General features: G+C 36.6%; 1 protein-coding gene and 1 long non-coding RNA gene across 5 annotated transcripts in view; one reads left to right on the top strand and one right to left on the bottom strand.

The window, feature by feature from the left end:
- Positions 1–855: 855 nt before the first annotated feature.
- LOC103910472 (uncharacterized) overlaps positions 856–20,815 on the bottom strand; it is a 29,370-nt gene continuing 9,410 nt past the window's right edge. Inside the window, exons 1-3 of one of the 4 annotated variants that reach the window (XM_087249000.2) lie at positions 15,224–15,315; positions 14,394–14,541; positions 856–2,814 (exon numbers count right to left, since the gene is read on the bottom strand). In XM_087249000.2, coding sequence (XP_087105126.2) covers positions 1,805–2,814; positions 14,394–14,478 — 1,095 coding nt within the window. In that variant the 5' untranslated portion in view covers positions 14,479–14,541; positions 15,224–15,315 and the 3' untranslated portion in view covers positions 856–1,804. Of the gene's footprint in view, positions 2,815–14,393; positions 14,542–15,128; positions 15,316–19,028; positions 20,680–20,815 lie in introns of those variants that run through there. The other 3 variants (XM_087248999.2, XM_087249001.2, XM_087249002.2) reach the window with 3 other exon arrangements.
- On the top strand, positions 9,124–13,211 carry LOC148680257 (uncharacterized). Its single transcript, XR_015942510.1, has 2 exons — positions 9,124–10,393; positions 12,198–13,211. It is a non-coding gene; the product is annotated as an uncharacterized LOC148680257 (long non-coding RNA).

Consider the following 20,815-nt stretch of genomic DNA (forward strand, 5'->3'; position numbering starts at 1 on the left):
AACTGTGTTTTAAGCATCTTCACTGTAAGAAAAACACTTTAGCTACAAAAGTCCGTCAGTCAAGAGCAGTGAGGGATTTTCTGCTTTTGTTGTTTGATTAATATTAATAACAATCAGTAGGAATATCGCATGGTCACTTTAAGAATAGTGCGGCTCTGATATGGTTTCTCTTTCACGTGTCTTTTGATTCTCAACTTGTTTGTTTAATACACAAATGAGGGTTAATATGAATAATCATTAAACACCACGCTGACACAAATGTGCATGTATTTGACCATTAAAGCGCTCCCATTAAGATGGCGTTAAGACGTACTCTCACCATGTACAGTTGCCTTGAACCGGGCCAAAACACGCTTGTTGCCCCTCCCGTCTCCCCTGACGACCTGCACTCACATTACATTCGGGCCTGGGCACACTTACGTCATCGATTATGCGCAGGTCAGAAGCGCAGCTTTCTCAGCACAATGGAGATTTCTTAATTTATATTGTCTTTTAAGTCATTTGATATGCAGTGAGTGACACACAGTCAACTATTTTGCCGAACAGATCCAACATTTTTGACGCTCATAAACAATCACGCACACACACACTACCTGTCCGAGGCTAGGCGCAGTGTGCACACACACAAGAGCATGTGCTCTTTTGGGCTTAAAAAATATGAATGATTTGCATCCCGTGCTGCAAAGTTACATTACAGCACATGCTTTTAGTCATTTTCATATGGAACTGAGCTTTGCAGAGCAACAAATGTGTACAACTGGAAACAACACTAGCTACACAAATACACTGGAGAGTAAAGTACAGATGTATCCACACCTGTACAATCACTTGCAAAAAGATTTTAAGCCGCAGAGGTGCTGTTTGCCACATGTTTATTAAGCTGTTCTTCTCTCAGTAACCATCATTGTGTTTATGGTAAACCCGAGGAGCGCAACACATTGCTACTGCAGTGTAGGAGTGTTGAAAAACAGTATACCGTCACTCAGCCTTTTCAAACATTATTCAGACATGAAACATCCTGTGCACATGAGAAAATGTTTTGCTGCATTCATGTCATGTTATCCAAGCGTTTCTTAAGTTGCGCCGAATGAGCAAAACTCTGTAGACACTGATCATATATGTACAGTTTCGCTCCAGTGTGAATCTTCTTTTGTGTTTTCAGATGTGTAAACTGATTAAACCTCTTGTCGCAGTGCGAACACTTGAACGCTCTCTCCAGTGTGAATCGTCTGGTGCAGTTTCAATTTTAGAGCTGTAATAAAAGTCTTCTCACACTCAAGCACATATACTCTTTCACACCGGTGTGGATCTTCATATGTTCATTGAGGTTTGCTGATCGTTTGAAACTCTTCCCACACTGAGTGCATGTGAATGGTTTCTCTCAAGTGTGGATCCTCATGTGTTTATTAAGGTCTGATGAGTTGCTGAAACTCATCCCACACCAAAGCTGCTGTCACACTAGTGTTTGAGCATGCAAAATTCTGTTGTATGGAGCAACAAAAAGGGGTGGGATTAAAAAAATAACTAGACATTAAAAAAGTAAGCGATTGGTCCATATTTTACATTTCTGTCCAAAAAGGGCATGTTTTGATCTTCGATTGGTCTCACACAGTCAAGTGAAGCGATTTCATAGGTCAGAGTTCACCAAGCTTGAACTTTGCAAAGTGAACTGCAAAACTTGACACAAGAACTTGCGTTTTCAGTCTGACGCATTAACGAGCGTATGAATGGAAGTCTTGGGGAGAAAAGTCCAGTGTGACCGTGGCTCAAGTGCAAATGAATTGTTTCTCTCCAGTGTGGCTCATCATGTGTTGACTAAAGTGTAATGATTGGCTGAATCTCTTCCCACACTGAGTGCATGTGAATGTTTTTTTCTAGTGTGGACCCTCATGTGTCGATTAAGGTATGATGAGCAGGTAAAAGTTTTCCCACACTGAGTGCATGTGAATGGTTTCTCTCCAGTGTGGCTCATCATGTGCAGATTACGGGATGATGATTGACTGAAACTCCTCCCACACTGAGTGCAAGTGAATGGTTTCTCTCCAGTGTGGATTCTCATGTGTTGATTAAGGTGTGATGAGCAGTTAAAACTCTTCCCACACTGAGTGCATGTGAATGGTTTCTCTCCAGTGTGGACCCTCATGTGGTGATTAAGGGATAATGATTGGCTGAAACTCTTTCCACACTGAGTGCATGTGAATGGTTTCTCTCCAGTGTGGACCCTCATGTGTTTATTAAGGTTTGATGATTGGCTGAAACTCTTCCCACACTGAGTGCATGTGAATGGTTTCTCTCCAGTGTGGACCCTCATGTGGTGATTAAGGTGTGATGATTGGCTGAAACTCTTCCCACACTTAGTGCATATGAATGGTTTCTCTCCAGAGTGGATCCTCATGTGTTCATTAAGGTATGACAAACATTTAAAACTCTTCCCACACAGAGTGCATGTGAATGGTTTCTCTCCAGTGTGGATCATCATGTGGCGATTAAGGGCTGATAATTGGCTGAAACTCTTTCCACACTGACTGCATGTGAATGGTTTCTCTCCAGTATGGATCCTCATGTGTTGATTAAGTGCTGATAATTGGCTGAAACTCTTCCCACACTGAGTGCATGTGAATGGTTTCTCTCCAGTGTGGATCCTCATGTGAATCTTAAGATTGCCTTCTCTTCCAAAACTCTTTCCACACTGAGTGCAGATGAAACAATTCTTGTCTCTCCTTTCCAAAATACCATCAGTCTGTAAATGAGTTTTTTCCTCAATTTTGACATGATGTTCCTCCTCTTTACTTTCCTCATTCTCTTCAATTAGGTCTGAAATAAATAAAACAGTTTTCATTAAGTCTTAAAAACTCATCAAAAGCTGTAAAGTGAAAAAACAATGGAAACATTGGCTACACACACTTTAATTTTGATGCACATTAAATGTAAAATAAAACATATTTTGTTCGGTCCATTAACATGTGCACATTTAAGCAAATTCAATTCATCTTTATTTTTGTAGTGCTTGTATAATGTTAATTGTGTCAAAGCCGCTTAATATGGAAGTTATAGTAAATTGAAACTGTGTCCGTCCAGTTTTAGAGTTTCTTACATAATTGATTATAAAAGTCATTTTGGTCATATTGATAAGACAGAGATTAGAAAGCTGTAAATGGCCTATTTTTATTAATATATTCATAATTACAACAAAATGTTTTTCTAAAATTTGTAAAGCAGACAGGGAATACTTCAGAAAAAAAGAAACACTTCAGAAAAAAAAAGTTCTGGGGTGTCAGCTGAACAAGCAGCTGAATATTTGCCTCGCAGACATGAGACATACCTGTACAGCATCTGCATAAAGGCTGGAATGTGCACCTTTCCCCAATATAGTATAAGTTTGTAGATGAAGGCCTAACTTACCCACATTTAGATTGGTCTCAACAATATTTTGTTGCTCTAAACAGAAAACCCATTATTGGCCTTTTACAGTCTAAATATACTTGAATTAATTAAATTAATGCCAATGTGTTAGTCGGACCTCTAAGAACATCATATAGTCCGTTACTAACTTGTACAGAGGCTTGTATTGCTATGGACTTAAAGTATAATAACACAAACTCTGTTTGAATAATTCAAAACATAACAATTTATTAGTCAGATAAATATGTATTTTGCCAATTTATTCAGTCAATTCATAAACGATCAATATCTGACATTAAATTATCTGACATTTAATTAAGACCAATTCAAGATTAAAAGATGCATACCCGACTTCAAAATATACATAACATGGAGCGTAAGCTCCATGTTACGGGCTGATCTGGGTAAGCAGAATCGCGCCGAACATTTTTCAAACCTTCCCTTAAGTAATCCAAGAATCCCCTCAAGGAAAGAGGTGTGTGCATAACAAAGACATTTGCATTTAGTGCTGCCTGTGGGAAAGTCACACCCTTCACAGTGGTTCAAAAGATGCCTGAAGTTATACATTTATTGTTTTGATTATGTATATTTCTGAGAGAATGAGACCATTGTACCAGTCACACGGAGCCATTTCGAATGACATCAAACATGATAGATAAAGTCACTTGGGTTAATTTAGAACATTCAGACTTTGAAATGACCATACTGTGTGAGTTGGGGTGGTTGAAGTTGAGTTTCATGGGATTCAAATGTAAATGTAGGGGGAGCTGGTTCTTTCCCACATTCCCACCTGCTGGGATATGGAGTCAATTGTCTCTGTTTTCGGCTCATGTTTGAATTGTCAAAGACATCAGAATATTTGTAATATCTCAATTCTTACAAGCTTTTCGAATATTCATGCCAAATAAGCAAGTTTTGACAACCAAACTGGATCTTTCAGGCAGTGGGCGAACTCCATTTTAGAGTGTTTTAAAAACGAGTGCACTTCTTCTTGAAGTTCATAAAATCACGCGAGTGTCTCCCTTGTGATAACCACTGGACTTCGATGTAAAACAGCAATGCTTCGTGCTGTGAGCCCATCTCGTTGCAAAGTGTGGCTAGTAGTCTGACATTTACTGGACGAGATTTTATGTGATTTATGACTTTGATTGCACATTTCAAAACACTGTTGAGTTCGGAATCAAGTGCTTTGCTAGCAAAAGCTTCGCGGTGTATTATACAGTGTGTAAACTTCACGTGAAGAACCACTTCTAAAACCTTTGCCTTAAGTTCCTTGTTTTTAACCGACCATTGCATTAGCACCATCAGTACATACACCAATACAATTATCCCATGAAAGTCCCATCTCTTTTATTTTAGTGTCCAGTTTGATGAAAATGTCACTACCTGTACAAGTCCCTTTGAGTGTGGAGCAGAAGAGCATATCCTCATGCAGTTTTCTGCCAAATGTTTATTTGACGAACCCCAGCAACTGAGCGAAGTTAGATGCATCAGTATATTCGTCGACTTGCAGTGTTTTTCCATTTATCCTATCAATCAATTGACTCCTAATGTAATTTGCAATATCATGTACGAGGCAAGCGACTGTGTCGTTCGACAACGAGACAGCTCATTTGCTATTTTCTCACCATGCATGGCCCGACACAGCCACAGGCTTTATCAGGATTTCCCCAATTGTGTGTGTTTTTTTGATCCACGCAATCAAGTATGACACCTTATAAGATGCCTTTAGGCCATTAGATGTAATTTTGGCTTGTTGCGTGATGATGTTTCTGTTCCTGCAATTCCTTCTTTTTTCGGCGGAAAAAGTCTATATGCTTTTCAATAAAAGAAGGATGTTTCGTCTCCAAATGCCTTTGCATTTTGACGGGCTTCATACTTTCATGAGCAAGCACATCTGAACAGATTACGCATTGAGGAAAATCTATGTTGTTAACAGCAGAGCAGGTAAGTCCATACGTTATGAATTCATCCTGAAATTTCCGGCGTTCCCTACTTTGGTCTGACGAGGTCTTGCTCTTATGCTTAGTGGAAGTAGATGTTCCGATGACTCAGGCAAACTGTCCAAAATTTCTTCAACATTTTTAGATTTACGAGTGACAAATTTATCTATCTTGGCAGGTAAGGGTTTTCACAAGCAGATGCATGCTCATGCTGTAGTGATAGCTAGCGAGCTAGCCGCTGCACAGTGATGACGTTAGATTAGCATTTTTTAAACACTTTAATGGTTAATCAGTAAAATCTTTGTAAAAATCTGAAAATATTTGTAGCATAAACTTGTGATATTGAAAAATATATATTACAATCACAAAAAAAATACACAATTTTTAAATCCCTCTCACGACCCCCTGAATGGGGGTCGCGACTCCCAGTTTGAGAACCACTGCCATAGAACTGGTACACTCATCTTCTGTATGTATTAGACATGGTCTTCTTCAGTTTAAGGTGCTTCATAGGCTTCACCTATCTAGAAGCAAGCTGGCAAAAATGTATCCAGGGTCAGATTCATCTTGCCCTAGATGTGGTTTGGAGCCAGCAGATCTGAGTCATATGTTTTGGGGATGCCCTAGATTAAATACATTTTGGGCCAATATTTTTAGATAATTTTCATCTATATGTAATAAAGATATGGATCCTAATCCTTTGACCTCAATTTTTGGTACAGTGCCAGAAAAGTATCTACCTGTCAGCTAATTACGTAGAAATCATTGCCTTTTCTTCTTTATTGGCCAGACGCCTGATTCTTCTCAGGTGGAAAAAACAAACCTGCCATCTCACAAACATTGGATATTCGAAGTGTTATCACATCTTAAACTCGAGCACCTTAAGTACACCATCCAAGGCTTTACAAAAAAGTTTTGAGGTTTGGCAGCCTTTCCTCTCCTACATTGAATGCTCAGGGGTTATTATATCCTAAGTGAGAGTTTCTCCCTATTTTCCTAATATGTTTTATGCATTTTTATTTATTTATTTATTTATTTAATTTTTATTTTTCTCTTTCGCCCTTGTTCTATATGGGGTGTATGTTGGTAGCTATATACCATGTTAATTTTTTGTTCAATATGTGTGTTGTAAAGAAATTGAAGACTTTTGAAAAATATATAAAAATATTTGAATAATAATAATAATAATAATAAATTGAATGAGTAATAAACCCATTAATCTTGTTACAGTACATGTCCAGTACATTGTTCTTTGTGTGACTGAAATGTAGGCAATAGCTATGTTTCCATCCAAAAATGTGAATTAAATTGATTTGTAAAACTGGAATATTGCATAAAAGATATGCGAATAAAGCAGTGTTTCCATCCAATAAATCAAAAAGAAACAAAATCATCACTTCCTGACTAACTGGTGCCAAATATCAACAGTAAAAACAGAATTTACTGCGGTAGGAGAAGCTACATGGATCTTTTCTTTTTTTTTAATAAATGGCTTTCACCTCAGAGGACAATAACGACACACAATGAACATGTGGTGGCGTTTGAAGACATGAGACGCGGAAAACAGATGCTCTTGACACACTCCAGACGCTCTGGAGCTCATTAATAATAAAATATCATTAATACTGAAACAGTTAAAGGTGTTTTAGAATGACCAAAACAACATTTCAGATGTTTTACAGTGTGCTCAGCCTGCTGGTTTGTACATTCACACACATTTTCATCATCATAATGATCTCTTATAACAAACCTTTTTTTAATGCACATACTGGAATTTGTTCAGTAAAAATACTTGCGTAGTTTACAGAAGTTTATCCTTTCTTATCGAATAAAAAGTTTATCCTTCTCAGTTATGCGCATGTTTTTTAAACCTATTTCAAAAGTTTTGTGCATCATGATGTTTCCATCAACCAATTTATTTTTTTTTGCTCATAGCCTAAAACGCACAAAAGAGAAATACAGCTTCATCTTTAAAAAAGGACACTGATAGAAACTTAAGAGTTCAGAAAACAAAACCTGCTACTGATCAGGTTAGGTTCACAGAGTAAGTTACCACAGTAACTGAGTTAAAGTTACCTCTCTTTGACTTCTACTGTCTTCATTTGTTTCATGAACACTGAATTCTTTACGATTTAAAACTGCTTTTTTGGATATCTTTTCTGCTGGAGATAGTGTTGGCCTGAAAATCTTAAAAAAAAAAAAAAAAAAAAAAAAAAACTTACATATACCATAGGAAAGGTACAGCAGAAAATATTGGCGGTCTTAAAACCTTCACTTTTTTCAAACAGCTCTATACCTTGAAAACGGTTGTCGTCCCATGCCTAGAGGCAGAACATTGTTTTTAGGATCTAAAATTAATTCTTTAAAAAAAGTCTCAAGCAAAAAGATTCCAATAGCGACGCCTGCTGGTACATAAAGAATATGGTCAATATTCTGACAAACTTCATTCTCATTTGTTTGCACATCATCAGTATGCTGTGATCTATTTCTTAAGCAGCAAAAGTCATTTAGACTAGTTTGTTAGCCAGTTGTAGTCAGTGCAATGCTAAACGTTATTGTTCCACTATAATTTGTTTGTTTTGTCTCACATCGTCCCACAACAACATCATAGTTTAGAATACTGTACAATGTTTTATAATAATTAATTACTTTAGTGTCCATTTCATTCAGCATATTTCAAATTAGGGGCATCCACGTTTTCTGACATAATTTAACCAAAGTTTCTAGAGGTGTCACCAAGTTAAATTTAAGACTTTAAGACATTTTTAAGACCATTATGAATGAAATTTTAAACCAAAGAATTTTTCAAATGGCCCAGATGAAAAAGATTTTTATTTTGTCCTATCAAAAAATATTTTAATATAAAATATTTAATAATACAATAATAAATCAATAATAATATTAATATTAAAATATCTTAGATATTTCTTAGCAAAAGATCCTAAATATTGTGTAAAAACAAGAGCTCTACTTGGATCCACGCACTCTTTTCCAAAATAAACTTTTTTAAAATAAAAAACAAATGTTTTAAATGTTTAAAAACTATAATAAACTAAATCTTTGTACAACAATCTGTCCAGGTCAATGTCCTCAGCAATTAATACATAAAGCAAATTTAAACAAATGTTATCGTAAGTAAAATAATTAAACCATTATGATAAATAGAGTTAAAATGACCTTTTTGAATAAAAAGTTTAAGGTTTTATTGTGATGGATTGTTGGTGATTGTATGGGTTTTGGCCAGATTTGACAGCAAAACATGAATAAAGGAAAATGAAGACTTGTCTAAAAAGATTTAAGACCTACAACACAATATTTCAGTAAATTTAAGACTTCTTCAGGCCTAAATTTTAGATTTTGGAATTTACAACATTGTATGATTCACAGAAACCCTGTTTAAACACAATATCCCTAGAAATAAGTTATTATAATAATGATGTAATTCTAACTCATACTATCTGTAAGAACTAGTAACAACTACTAGAAACAAGTTTAATCCCATAAAGAAGTTGATGGAAAAAAAGGGAATTGTGATCAACGTGACATATGCAAATGGAAAGTACCAAGCCAACACTATCACTGTAATAGCAGATATCTTCTATTCAATTCAATTAAGCTTTATTTGTATAGCGCTTTTACAATGTAGATTGTCTCAAAGCAGCTTCACATAAATGGTCATAGTAACTGGATCAGGGTAGTTCATTTTCTATGAGAATACTGTAGGTCAAATATCGTCAGCTCAGTTAAACTTTTTTAATTTATTGCTTTTATTTATTTTATATAATGCCAGTGCTCAAGGACGCTTAACAAACAGTAAAAGAACAAGAAAAGCAATAACCTTAAGAGGGTAGAGAAAATGGGAGACTAAAATCTTCAGAGTAAAATTTACTCAGTTCAGAGAACATTTGGTCCCTCTTTAAATTCAGCAAAATTTACTCAGCAGCATTGCTTAACCGTTTTAGTTCTTCACATTTTACAAAAAAAAAATATGTTTTTTTTTTTTTTTTTTTTTCGCCTGATGTCACCATCATGGAGAAAAGTGGTTGATTTACTTGGACTCGATTTCTAATGCTAATTTTTCTTTACTTGCAATGACAAGTATAAAGAAAGCACATGTGATCAAGTTGATTAATCCTGTGAGGATTCTTACTCTTGATAAGAGTAACTGTACAAGAAATTATCTTTAAATGATGGTTAATCATAAGAAACAAAATTTAGTGTTTTTTAAGAGAATGGATCTCAGCTGTGGTGTTAAATTTAAATACACTGAGCATCTGTTTCACTTTAGAGACACAGACATCAATAATCAGCGTATCTATCTCAACAGTGGTTAGAGTTTTATTTATTTTTGGCTGCAGTGCATGGTAAGACAATCATATGACATTCATCCATAGTTCCCAGCATGCACTGTAGGAAAAATAAAAAAAAACCTCACCATAGTTGAGAAGCATACGCTGATTCTTTATGTCTGTGTGTTTTAAGTGTTTCAGATGTTCAATGTGTTTTATGATCTGAAAAAAAGTATTGGTGAGCTCAATTTTCTTAATACAGTGCTTGTTTTATGATACAACATTATTTAAACTTAATAGGTTAAAACCAATTTTACTAAACCACCACAGATTCAATTATCCAGAGCACAAGTGCTCTCTTTATACAATATTTGCCACAATACACTATTTGGCAAACAAAGAGAAACTAACATTAGAAATCGAGTCAGAGTCCAAGTAAAGCACTTACTGTTCTCCTCAATGGTGACAGCTTAAACACAAAAAGTGTTTTTTTTTTTAATGTTGTAAAAAAATTCTTAATAATATCAATATATGGAATTTTATAGAGTGTGGCAGAAATAAGGCCAAACAGGTTGTTAATAAGTAAAGCTGCTGTTTGTGGAGTTACTTAATAATCTTTTGCTGAGATTTTGAGAGATTTGGTGTGTTTTATTTCAGTTTATTTAATCTACGGCTGTGACTGAAGGTAGATGTAGTTTTGTTGTTTGTAGTTTCTCTTCTCTGTTTTTGCTCATTAACAGCAGGTGTACATCAGGGACAGTGGTTCCCAACCTTTTTCTTTGGGGCCCCCCCCATGAACATATACAAACATTGGAGCCCCCCCACCATATAAACACACACACATATGTACTGTATGTATATATATATATATATATATATATATATATATATATATATATATATATATATATGTGTGTGTGTGTGTGTTTGTGTAATATTAATATATATAGTAATATGTATAGAAAATATTAATTAATCAGTTTTAACTTGTCTTGGCCTTCAATAAAACCAAAATCTAGGTAGGCTTTGTCATACTGTCTAATCTTTTTCTTCGCCTCTGAAGAATCACTGCATTTACGTTTGTCTGCCATTTTTGTTTTGATTTTGCCTTTACGACACGTTGACAAGCACATTGCGCGAGTGAGCAAAATTTAAATAATTATTTAAAGTTATTTATTTTAATTATTTTCACTATTATGTTGAAATTTTAAGCATGTGTTTAGATTTTTTTTTTTTTTGGTACTTAAAAATACATATATAATAGTAGGGCTGCTCGATTTTGGGAAAAATCATAATCACGATTATTTTGGTCATAATTGTAATCACGATTATTCATAACCATTGCCAGTTAGTCAAAATTATTAGCGCTCCTGAGATTTTTTATATATATATATATATATATATATATATATATATATATATATATATATATATATATATTTCCCAAATTATGTTTAACAGAGCAAGGAAATTTAACAGTATTTCCTATAATATTTTTTATTCTATTTGTTTTATTTTAGCTAGAATAAAGAAAGGTTTAAATATTTTGAAACCAATTTAAGGTCAATATTATTAGCCCCCTTAAGCAATATATATTTTTGATTGTCTGCAGAATAAACTACCGTTATAATGACTTGCCTTATTACTCTAATTAAGCCTTTGAACTGCACTTTAATCTGAATGCTTGTATTTTGTAAAATATCTAGTAAATTGTTATGTGCTGTCATTATAGCAAAGAAATCAGTAATTAGAAATGAGATATCAAAACTATTATGTTCAGAAATAAGTTAATAAAATATTCTTTCCATGAAACAGAAATTGGGCAGGAAAAGGTTTGTTAATATTCAAGAGGGTTAATAATTCTGACTTCAACTGTATACATACAGTTATTTTCCACCCTGCAAAGGAAAGAGAAATAAATACAATAGAATAAAAATATGAAACAAACTGTGCTTTAAGCATCTTCACTGTAAGAAAAACACTTTAGCTAACAGTTACAGCAGTCCTTCAGTCAAGAGCAGCGAGGGTTTTCTCGCTATGTTTGTTTAATAATGATAAAAACAGCCGGCAGAAGGATTATAGCGCGCTGTCTCTTTAATGGTTTCTCTTTCACGTCTTTTGATCCTCAACTCGTTTGTTTATTACACAAATGAGGGTTAATGTAAATAATCACTAAACGCCGCGTTTTGACACCTATTTGACCATTAAAGCGCTCACGTTAAGATGACTTTAGATGTCTGCGCTCCTCTGCTCGTCTCAGTGTGTGAATGAGAGTGAATGCTGACCGGCCGCATGCTTCTGACTGCGTGATCGTGCTGCACACACACATAAGCTCTTTCGCGCTTTTAAGAGCAACACGTGTACAACTGGAACGTGGCAAAATATGATGCAATAATCATTTATCTCGATTAATGCTTTTTTATAATCGTTTGAAACCGAAATCTAAATCGGATTTTCGATTAATTGCAAAGCCCTTTATAATAGTGGAGCATTTTTATGCCTTTTTCTACCTCAATACTTATCCTCTCCCGCGCCCCCCCTGTGAACTCTGGCGCCCCCCCAGGTTGGGAACCACTGACTTAATTAACCCCATCATTGTCTCATTAACTTTAACTGCTGCTGAGTAAATTTTGCTCAACTTAGAGAGGGACCAAATGTTCTCTGAACTGAGTAAATTTTACTCTGAAGATTTTACTGTGTAATAATAGGGGTGTAACGATACACCAAAGGCACGGTTCGGTTCACGGTTTTGGAGCCACGGTTCGGTTCGGTACGGTTCGGTTTCTGTTTGCTGTGGGGTTAGGGTTGATGTCATGTTAACAGCAATGCTAAGAGACAATTCACTTAATAAAAAGAACATCTTAACTTTTTCTTTATCAACTTTGTGTGTGTGTAAATTTTTAGTACAGTCAGGATACCCGAGTAAACAACTAAAATTAAATAAATACCTCCAATATAGACTAGTCAGAAAAAAAACTATTTTCTTTAGTGCAGCCACCTTAACTAAGTAAACTAAAATTAAATAAATAACTGCAGTGTAGACTAGTGAAAGATCTTCTTCAAAAACACCATAATATCCACATTCTCCAATGAGAGACTTGATCGCTGTGCAGACACAGACGCTCATTTTTGATTATCTATGGTTTCAGTTAGATAGATAGGTTTCCGTTTAAATTAATGAAAAAATATACATATAATGTGTTTGTAAAGTGTTTTTACATGACATATTCACCAGTAAAATACATTGCGGTTGTGTCTGAAACTAATGTTAGGGTTGTAGCCGGCTGTATGTTTGCCTCCCGATCTCTCTCTCTCTCTCTCTCTCTCCCGCTCCCTCTATGCCGGTCATTTATGTAGGTCCGCCTTCATGACAGCTGATTGGTCAGGAGACCGATCTATCATCATTTGGCGACGCAGCGCGGGAATGTGAAAAGCATGTCAGGAAGAGCGGGAGAGAGAGCGCTTTTTCCTTTGATCTCGTTTTTCGTGTATTTTTCTGACATGATTATGATTTTCGTTGTTTTTGCTTAACTTTCGTTTGGGTAAAATTATTTTGCATTACTTTTGCCCACTTTAAGTAATTTTGTGAGGTTTGTACATTTTTATTTCAATTGATTTGTATATTATTTTTTGGCTCCGCTCCTTCCCGACAATCCTCAAGTTCACTCTTAGTGTAAGGTGAATAGGGAAAATGTCATACGATTTCCATTTTGCAAACACGTAGAAAATGTATTGTTAAAGACATCAGGTAAGAGGTGAAGGTCATCTTTGTTTATTTTATTCAGTATAGGGAAGAATGCGGCGCACGGCGCTGAAGACCTTTTTTTTCTTTTCATCAGTTTTAGCGAGGTAAGAGGGGTTATTCATGAGTTAGAATTGTTTTATTATATTTATTTATTTTGTTTGTTCTCACTATCATCCCCTTGCTCGAGTTTAACAAATTTTTGTTTGATACTTTTGTTTGAATTTGCTACTTTATTATATTATTTTTATTAGTGTAAGTATTTCTCTTTTTTTGTATATTTGGGCATTATTCTGGTTTTACTTTTGTACATTAAATCACTTTTGTTGGCAGTTCTGTTGCTTACACCCTCACATTGTGAAATTACCACACTTTTTAAATGTTTTTCCTTACAAGTAAGTTTCGTGAAACAGTTAAGACAGACAGGCAGGCGCTTTGTCTATGACACGAATTCTATTCCTGTACTCAACTGGAAAACCAAAATGTTTTCACACAGATGACTTAAATGTGTCTGGGGGATCTGCAATCTCAGTACTATGTGAAGCAGCCATCCTGCGTCCAGTAGTAACGAGTGTGATGCTCACTCAAGTCACATGACATGACATGCACTAAAATACTAACTTTAGAATATAATATTTAGAACAAAACCTCATCATTACTAAAACAATTTAATTAAATGTGATAAAGATGTGTTTAAATTGGTTCAATTAGTTAGAGACAAGTGACGTCAACCTCAAGAATGGGCAGCAGGGGGAGTGAGAGTACCGCGATACGCCACGAGAGTTTCGCGATACGTATCGTGGCTGGTGTATCGCGATATTTCGGTTCGGTTTTAATATCTTTACACCCCTAGTAATAATACATAAAATTAATGACAAAAGACCAAGAACAAGTATTGAAAGAAACTCATTCCTATTTTTCAGCGAGTACTTATGTGCATTTAGGAGAACTAGGTAGCACACTCAGGGCTTAATTTAGTATTCTTGTTATAAAAAAGATGTAAGTATGAAAACCAACCTGTTTGTTCCTGTGGATCTTCCTGTTTGACTCTGAATGCTTCTTCAATCTTCACATCTTCACTCTCCTCTTTAATAAACGCCATCTTTATAAGTGTTAAGGTCAGTTGCTTCAGCAGGAGTTTTCCTCTGTGTTTGGACACTTTATCCTGTTTAAAATGAACAAAACAATAAAAATGTCCTGTTTTAAATAAATAAAACAATAAACAGAAACAAAATAACTTCTCTTCAACACTTGCTTCAACAGAAATTAGGTAAAAGAGTAAGTCAGAGCAAGAAACAATAGCCACAAATTAGCTGAATAAAACTACGTTGTTGAATTTCTTATATGATGTAAAGCCTACTTAGAATTGAATGACATTATGCTATTTAATAAATTAAACCTTCTTTAAAACACTAATTACAAACGTTTCTGTTGCTTCAGTCAAACAATAGTCTTCAATTAATGTTAGTGAAATAGTACTACGTTATATAAAGGGGTAAAATAATAGTCAACAACATAGGTAAGTTAAAGTTTGTTTTATATTCACACATTTGGACTTTCCCTTTAAAAATATAACTTCATGAAAGTATTATTGCAAACTCTAAATAACAAAATCATATAGCAGTCAATGACTATCAAAGTACAACATTATTCACAGTCAAATAAACAGTGTTAATGTTGTTTTCAAGTCATACTTGCATGCTAATAGAGACTTCTAAATGAACGAATGCGCAAATATAAAACCAACTTTACCTCTATCTCAACAGCAGGTATATAATGTAGCATCTGGTGAAACTCTGAAACTTTAATCAATCCGTTTATATGTGTGTAAAAGCTTTAAAACAAACCTTTATCCAGTTGAATCACAGTGCAGTAGAGCCGCAGCCTTATTATGTCGTCAAACGACACGCCAAAATAAAAGTCTTCTTCTTCTTCTTCTGGGGTTAATGGCGGTTGGCAGACCAACTTACATGGTGCATTCCCGCCATCTACTGGATAGAAGTGTGAAGCGCATAATGTAGAAAAGGCATGAAAAAAAAAATACTGGAGGGGATGAGATTACCAGAGGGAAGAGAGAACAGGGGGCTTTTCCATAAAACTAGCTTACAGAAAAAGCCAGGCTTATTTTGGTAAGTCAGGTTTATTAATGGCGGATTTGGTTTCATAAATCAAATTTACGATAGTTAAATGTATAATGCTTTACATGAAAAATAAACAGACATGTCTTCTGCAGGAGTGGAGTTTTTCCTATTTTCAACCATTTACAAAAGGTCATCAATAAAACAAAAAATATACTTAAACATTGAATAAAATCTTTACATTATAAGATAATGCTTTACATAAACAGACATGTCTTCTTCAAGAGTCTTCCTTATTTTCAACTATTTACAAAGTCTCATTAATAAAACAAAAAAATATATATTCTTAAAAACTAAATAAAATCTTTACATTAAAGGATAATGCTTGACACAAGAAATAAACAGACATTTCTTCAGCAGGAGTTTACCTTATTTTCAACCATTTACAAAAGGACAGCCTTGTTATTTCTGGCAGCAAAGTCATCAATTAGCTCATCATATGATAATGTCTTTGCTAATTCAGAGTTGATGCTTATTTTTGCCAGTCCACTGAAGTGCTCTTATGCCACCATTGAGGAGCGCACGTATGTTTTGATGAGCTTCATCTTAGAAAAACTTCGCTCAGCAGAGGCAACGGTCACGGGAAGTGTTACAGCGATGCGCAGAGCAATCCAAAGGTTTGGGTACAACTCTTGCAAGTGGCTTTCATGAAGAAATGATAGCATCTCCAGAGCTGTTGTAGTGGTGGCAACTTTGGGATGCTTATGATTTCTTGAGCCAGCTCTTGACCATCAATATCAGAACCTGCTTCCCCCAGTGTCAGAGTTTTTTCTAAGTCAGTGCAGTGTTTCTGTAATGTTTCTATTGACATTCCTTGAACTTGGCTGAAATCAAGGAGCACTCCAAATCTTGCTTTGACAAATCTCTCTTGGAGTGATGCCAAAGCAGAGTCAACAATGCTATAAAAAAACATTACCTCAAGCTTTTTGAGGGCATCACTGATGGGCTCATCTGCAGTTTCGTAGGCAAAATGTCTTTTTGTGCTTCTCAGCCGCTTCTCTTTAAGCTCAGGCTCTGTGTTTAGGGTCTCACAGAGTTCCTTTGCAACTTTGCAACATCCATTTGCATTAATTTAGACTGCAGCATCTTGTTCTCCTGGTTAATATGTGTTAGGATATCAAACCATACAATTGTGCATATCAAAAACCTGAATGAAGCCAGTTCTTTTGCCAGGGCCTAAGCCTCTACTTTGGCAACGGGTCTTAAATGCGGTGAGTCTGTCAGCAAACAATCACCAGACGAATTAAAGAAATGGGGAATAATGTATATGTCCAGCTTCAGGAGAAGGTGAAAAAATTTATTTATTTTGCTTTAGCTCTTGATGAGAGCAATGACATGTAGGACACGGCACAGCTGCTAATTTTTCTTCGCGGAGTTAACTCAAACTTTGAACTGTCCGAGGAGCTGGCAGCCCTACAAAGTCTAAAAGGCACAACGACAGGGGAGGATATTTTTGGTAAAGTGTGCCAAACGATGGAAGAGCTGGGGCTAGACTGGTCTAAGCTGGTCAGCATCACTACTGATGGGGCACCTAGTATGGTTGGCACGTCAAGGGGACTTATAGGACGCATGAACAGAGAAAAGGAAGAAAGAGGTCTCACCCACCCATTACAAGTGCACTGCCTGATTCACCAGCAAGCACTCTGCTGCAAAGTTTTAAAGTGGGAATGATCGGTCATGAAGGTGGTGGTGTCATGTATAAACTTTATCAGAGCAAACGGACTTAAACACCGGCAGTTCCAAACCTTTCTTGCGGAGCTAGAATCTGCTCACGGAGATGTGCTTTACCATACTGAAGTCCGATGGTTAAGCCGTGGCAGAGTTTTGAGGCGTTTTTACGAGCTGCTACCCAAAATTAACGCCTTCTTTCTGACAAAGGGTAAAACTGTCCCAGAACTGATTGACGCAGAATGGAAATGGGACCTCGCCTTTTTAACAGATGTGACAGAAATGTTGAACAGCCTCAACTTGCAGCTCCAAGGCAAAGGGAAACTAATATGTGGTACGTATTCCCACATAAAAGTATTTGAGGTGAAACTAGCACTGCTTGTGGGACAAGTGCAAAAACAAGACTTCACTCATCTCCCAGTAACCCAAAGTTTTTCAGCGGAGAAACCAGTGGCTCCATTCCCAGTTGAAAAGTGCGTGGAAGCGCTGGAAATGCTGATGGCGGAGTTTGACGCGCGATTCCGTGAGCTACACGTCTACGCTAAAGAAATCCGCCTATTTCAGAACCCATTCGCTGCTGACATTAACAAAGCCCTGCCTACGTATCAGTTTGAGTTGGCTGAGGCCCCGTTTACACTAGTGTGTTTTAGTTTTAAAACGGCGTTGTAGAATGAAAACGATCTGTCTCCACACTCGCGTTTTACCCAGCGTTTCTGAACTGCTCTCCGTCCACACCTAAACGCTGAAAACGCACATCACGTGACCACACACACACTCTCGGGCATTTCTACCCAGATGAGAGCTATGCTTGTCGGACTGCTCATCAAGCATATCCCGCTGGATCTAATCTCACTATATTTGCTAAACGTGATATTTCATTCATCTTGTTGTCTTTATCTAACGACATAGGCCAATTCCCTGACTTTGGTCATTGGAATCTATTAAGTTACTTGTTCACGGGTAACATGTTTTGGTTAAGAGCAAAGATAAGTTAATGATTAATCCAGGTACTGATCGCTTGCCTTTATTTCCTACAATGTATAAACTTATTATATGTTATACTTTTATAATTATCGATTATTAAAACTGATATTCAGCAAAAGAGAGGGTGCGTTTCGTATTTTTACTGAAATTGAAAGGAGGCAGTTGTTATAGGCTCCGTTTTGTTATAAATATCCACACAGTGAAGATGACGCTCATATATGCAGCACGGCGCCTCAACATTTCTGCTGTCTGTTAAGTTGCTAATATTAAAAAGAAAATAGGCAGTTCCTTAAATCATGTTTACATTTTATTGTTGAGAAAGTGAAACAACGTAGCCAAGGTGATGTGAATGAAGTTATAAAGTACACTGTTCCCTTTGAAGATTTACCCATGTCCTCGGTATGTTTTCCATATCAAACTGAGAAGGGGGAGACTGCAGCCTTGATCAAACTTGCGAAGTCTGAACTTACAAGAAGAGGATGCGAGACTGAACTGTGTGTGGGCTACTTAAAATTGAGGAAAAGCCCCAATCAGATAGGCGAATGTTTGCAGCCCCGCCTCCGTTTTCAGATGTCTCCGTCTTTCCCCATCCACACTGAGACGGAGCAGCAGCGTTTCAGAATGAAAACGGCCTCTCCAGCATTTTCAAAAAGCTCCGTTTTCGGCGCTCGAGAACTCCGGCGTAGTGTGGACGGATGGCGTAACCGTAGCAAAACTTATGCGTTTTCAAACAAACCTGAGTTACAGAACTGTGATGTTCTGAAAGACCCATTTAAGCCCAACACTCTCACTGAATTCTATGCTGCCCTCCCCAACGAGACATACCCAAACATCAAAAGGCATGCAATAAAGATGACCACACTTTTTGGCAACACGTATATTTGTGAGCAAACCTTTTCATGCATGAAACTGATGAAAACACAGACGAGATCAAGACTCACTGATGAACATTTGCATCAGTCTTTGAGACAGGCTGTGACAGGAAGGGAACCTGACATTGGACTTCTCACCAGTCAGAAGCAAGCCCACAGTTCACACTAATATGCAATTAAATGTTTGAATTTGATAAGCACTGAATATAAAAAAGTCATTATAATGATAATCAACTATTCTAGCATTAGAAGGTATACATACAGTTAAAATCATAATAGTCAATCCGAACCATGTAATTCTCCATTATACTGTAAGGTGACCCGGGCCCCCATTAAAAAAGGAAAAATTATGTGGCCATCTAATAAAAAAGTTTGGGGACCCCTGCACAAGAGTTTGAGCATGCGATATTTTGTTGTATGGCGCTGCGAAAAGGGGCGGGAATAAACAAGATGATTAGACATTAAAAAAGTGAGCGATTGGAATATATTTTTTATTTGTCCAGATAGATCATGTTTTGATCTTCGTTTGGTTTTCGCAGGTCAGAGTTCACCAAGCTTGAACTCTGCAATGCAGTGAACTGCAAAACTTGATGCACAAACTTGCGTTTACAGTCTGACGCATTTGCGTGCATATGAATGGGAGTCTATGGGGAGAAAGGTCCAATGTAACCGTGGCTTAGGTGCAAGTGAATGGTTTCTCTCCAGTGTGGATCCTCATGTGTAGATTGCAGTTTGATGATTGACTGAAACTCTTCCCACACTGAGTGCAGGTGAACGGTTTCTCTCCAGTGTGGATCCTCATGTGTAAATTCATGTTTGATGACTGGCTGAAACTCTTTCCACACCGAGTACATGTGAATGGTTTCTCTCCAGTGTGGATCCTCATGTGTCGGTTAAAGTGTGATGATTGGCTGAAACTCTTCTCACACTGAGTGCATGTGAATGGTTTCTCTCCAGTGTGGATCCTCATGTGGTGATTAAGGGATGATGATTGGCCGAAACTCTTCCCACACTGAGTGCATGTGAATGGTTTCTCTCCAGTGTGGATCCTCATGTGTTGTTTAAGAGATAATGAATGTCTGAAACTGTTCCCACACTGAGTGCATGAGAATGGTTTCTCTCCAGTGTGGATCCTCATGTGTTTATTAAGGGGTGATGATTGGCTAAAACCTTTCCCACACTAAGTGCATGTGAATGGTTTCTCTCCAGTGTGAATCCTCATGTGGTGATTAAGGTGAGATGAGCAACTGAAACTCTTCCCACACTGGGAGCATGTGGAAGGTTTCTCTCCAGCGTGGATTATCATGTGGTGATTAAGGGATGATGAGTGGCTGAAACTCTTTCCACACCGAGTGCATGTGAATGGTTTCTCTCCAGTGTGGATTCTCATGTGTATATTAAGGGATGATAAGCGGATGAAACTTTTCCCACACTGAATGCATGTGAATGGTTTCTCTCCAGTGTGGATCCTCATGTGAATCTTAAGATAGCCTTTTCTTCCAAAACTTTTTCCACATTGAGTGCAGGTGAAACGATTTTCGCCTCTACTTTTCAAAATACCCTCAGTCTGTAAATGAGTTTTTTCCTCAATTTTGACATGATGTTCCTCCTCTTTACTCTCCTCATTCTCTTCAATTAGATCTGAAAAAAAAAACATCACTTTTCATTTAACCTTAAAAATCTCATCAAAAGCGTAAAGGTGAAAAGACACTGGAAATATTGGCTACACACTGTAATTTTGATGCACATTAAATGTAAAATAAATCAGATCATATTT

This window comes from Danio rerio, chromosome 4 (genome assembly GCF_052040795.2).
Source record: "Danio rerio strain M-AB ecotype USA chromosome 4, GRCz13ab, whole genome shotgun sequence".
Lineage (NCBI taxonomy): Eukaryota > Metazoa > Chordata > Actinopteri > Cypriniformes > Danionidae > Danio > Danio rerio.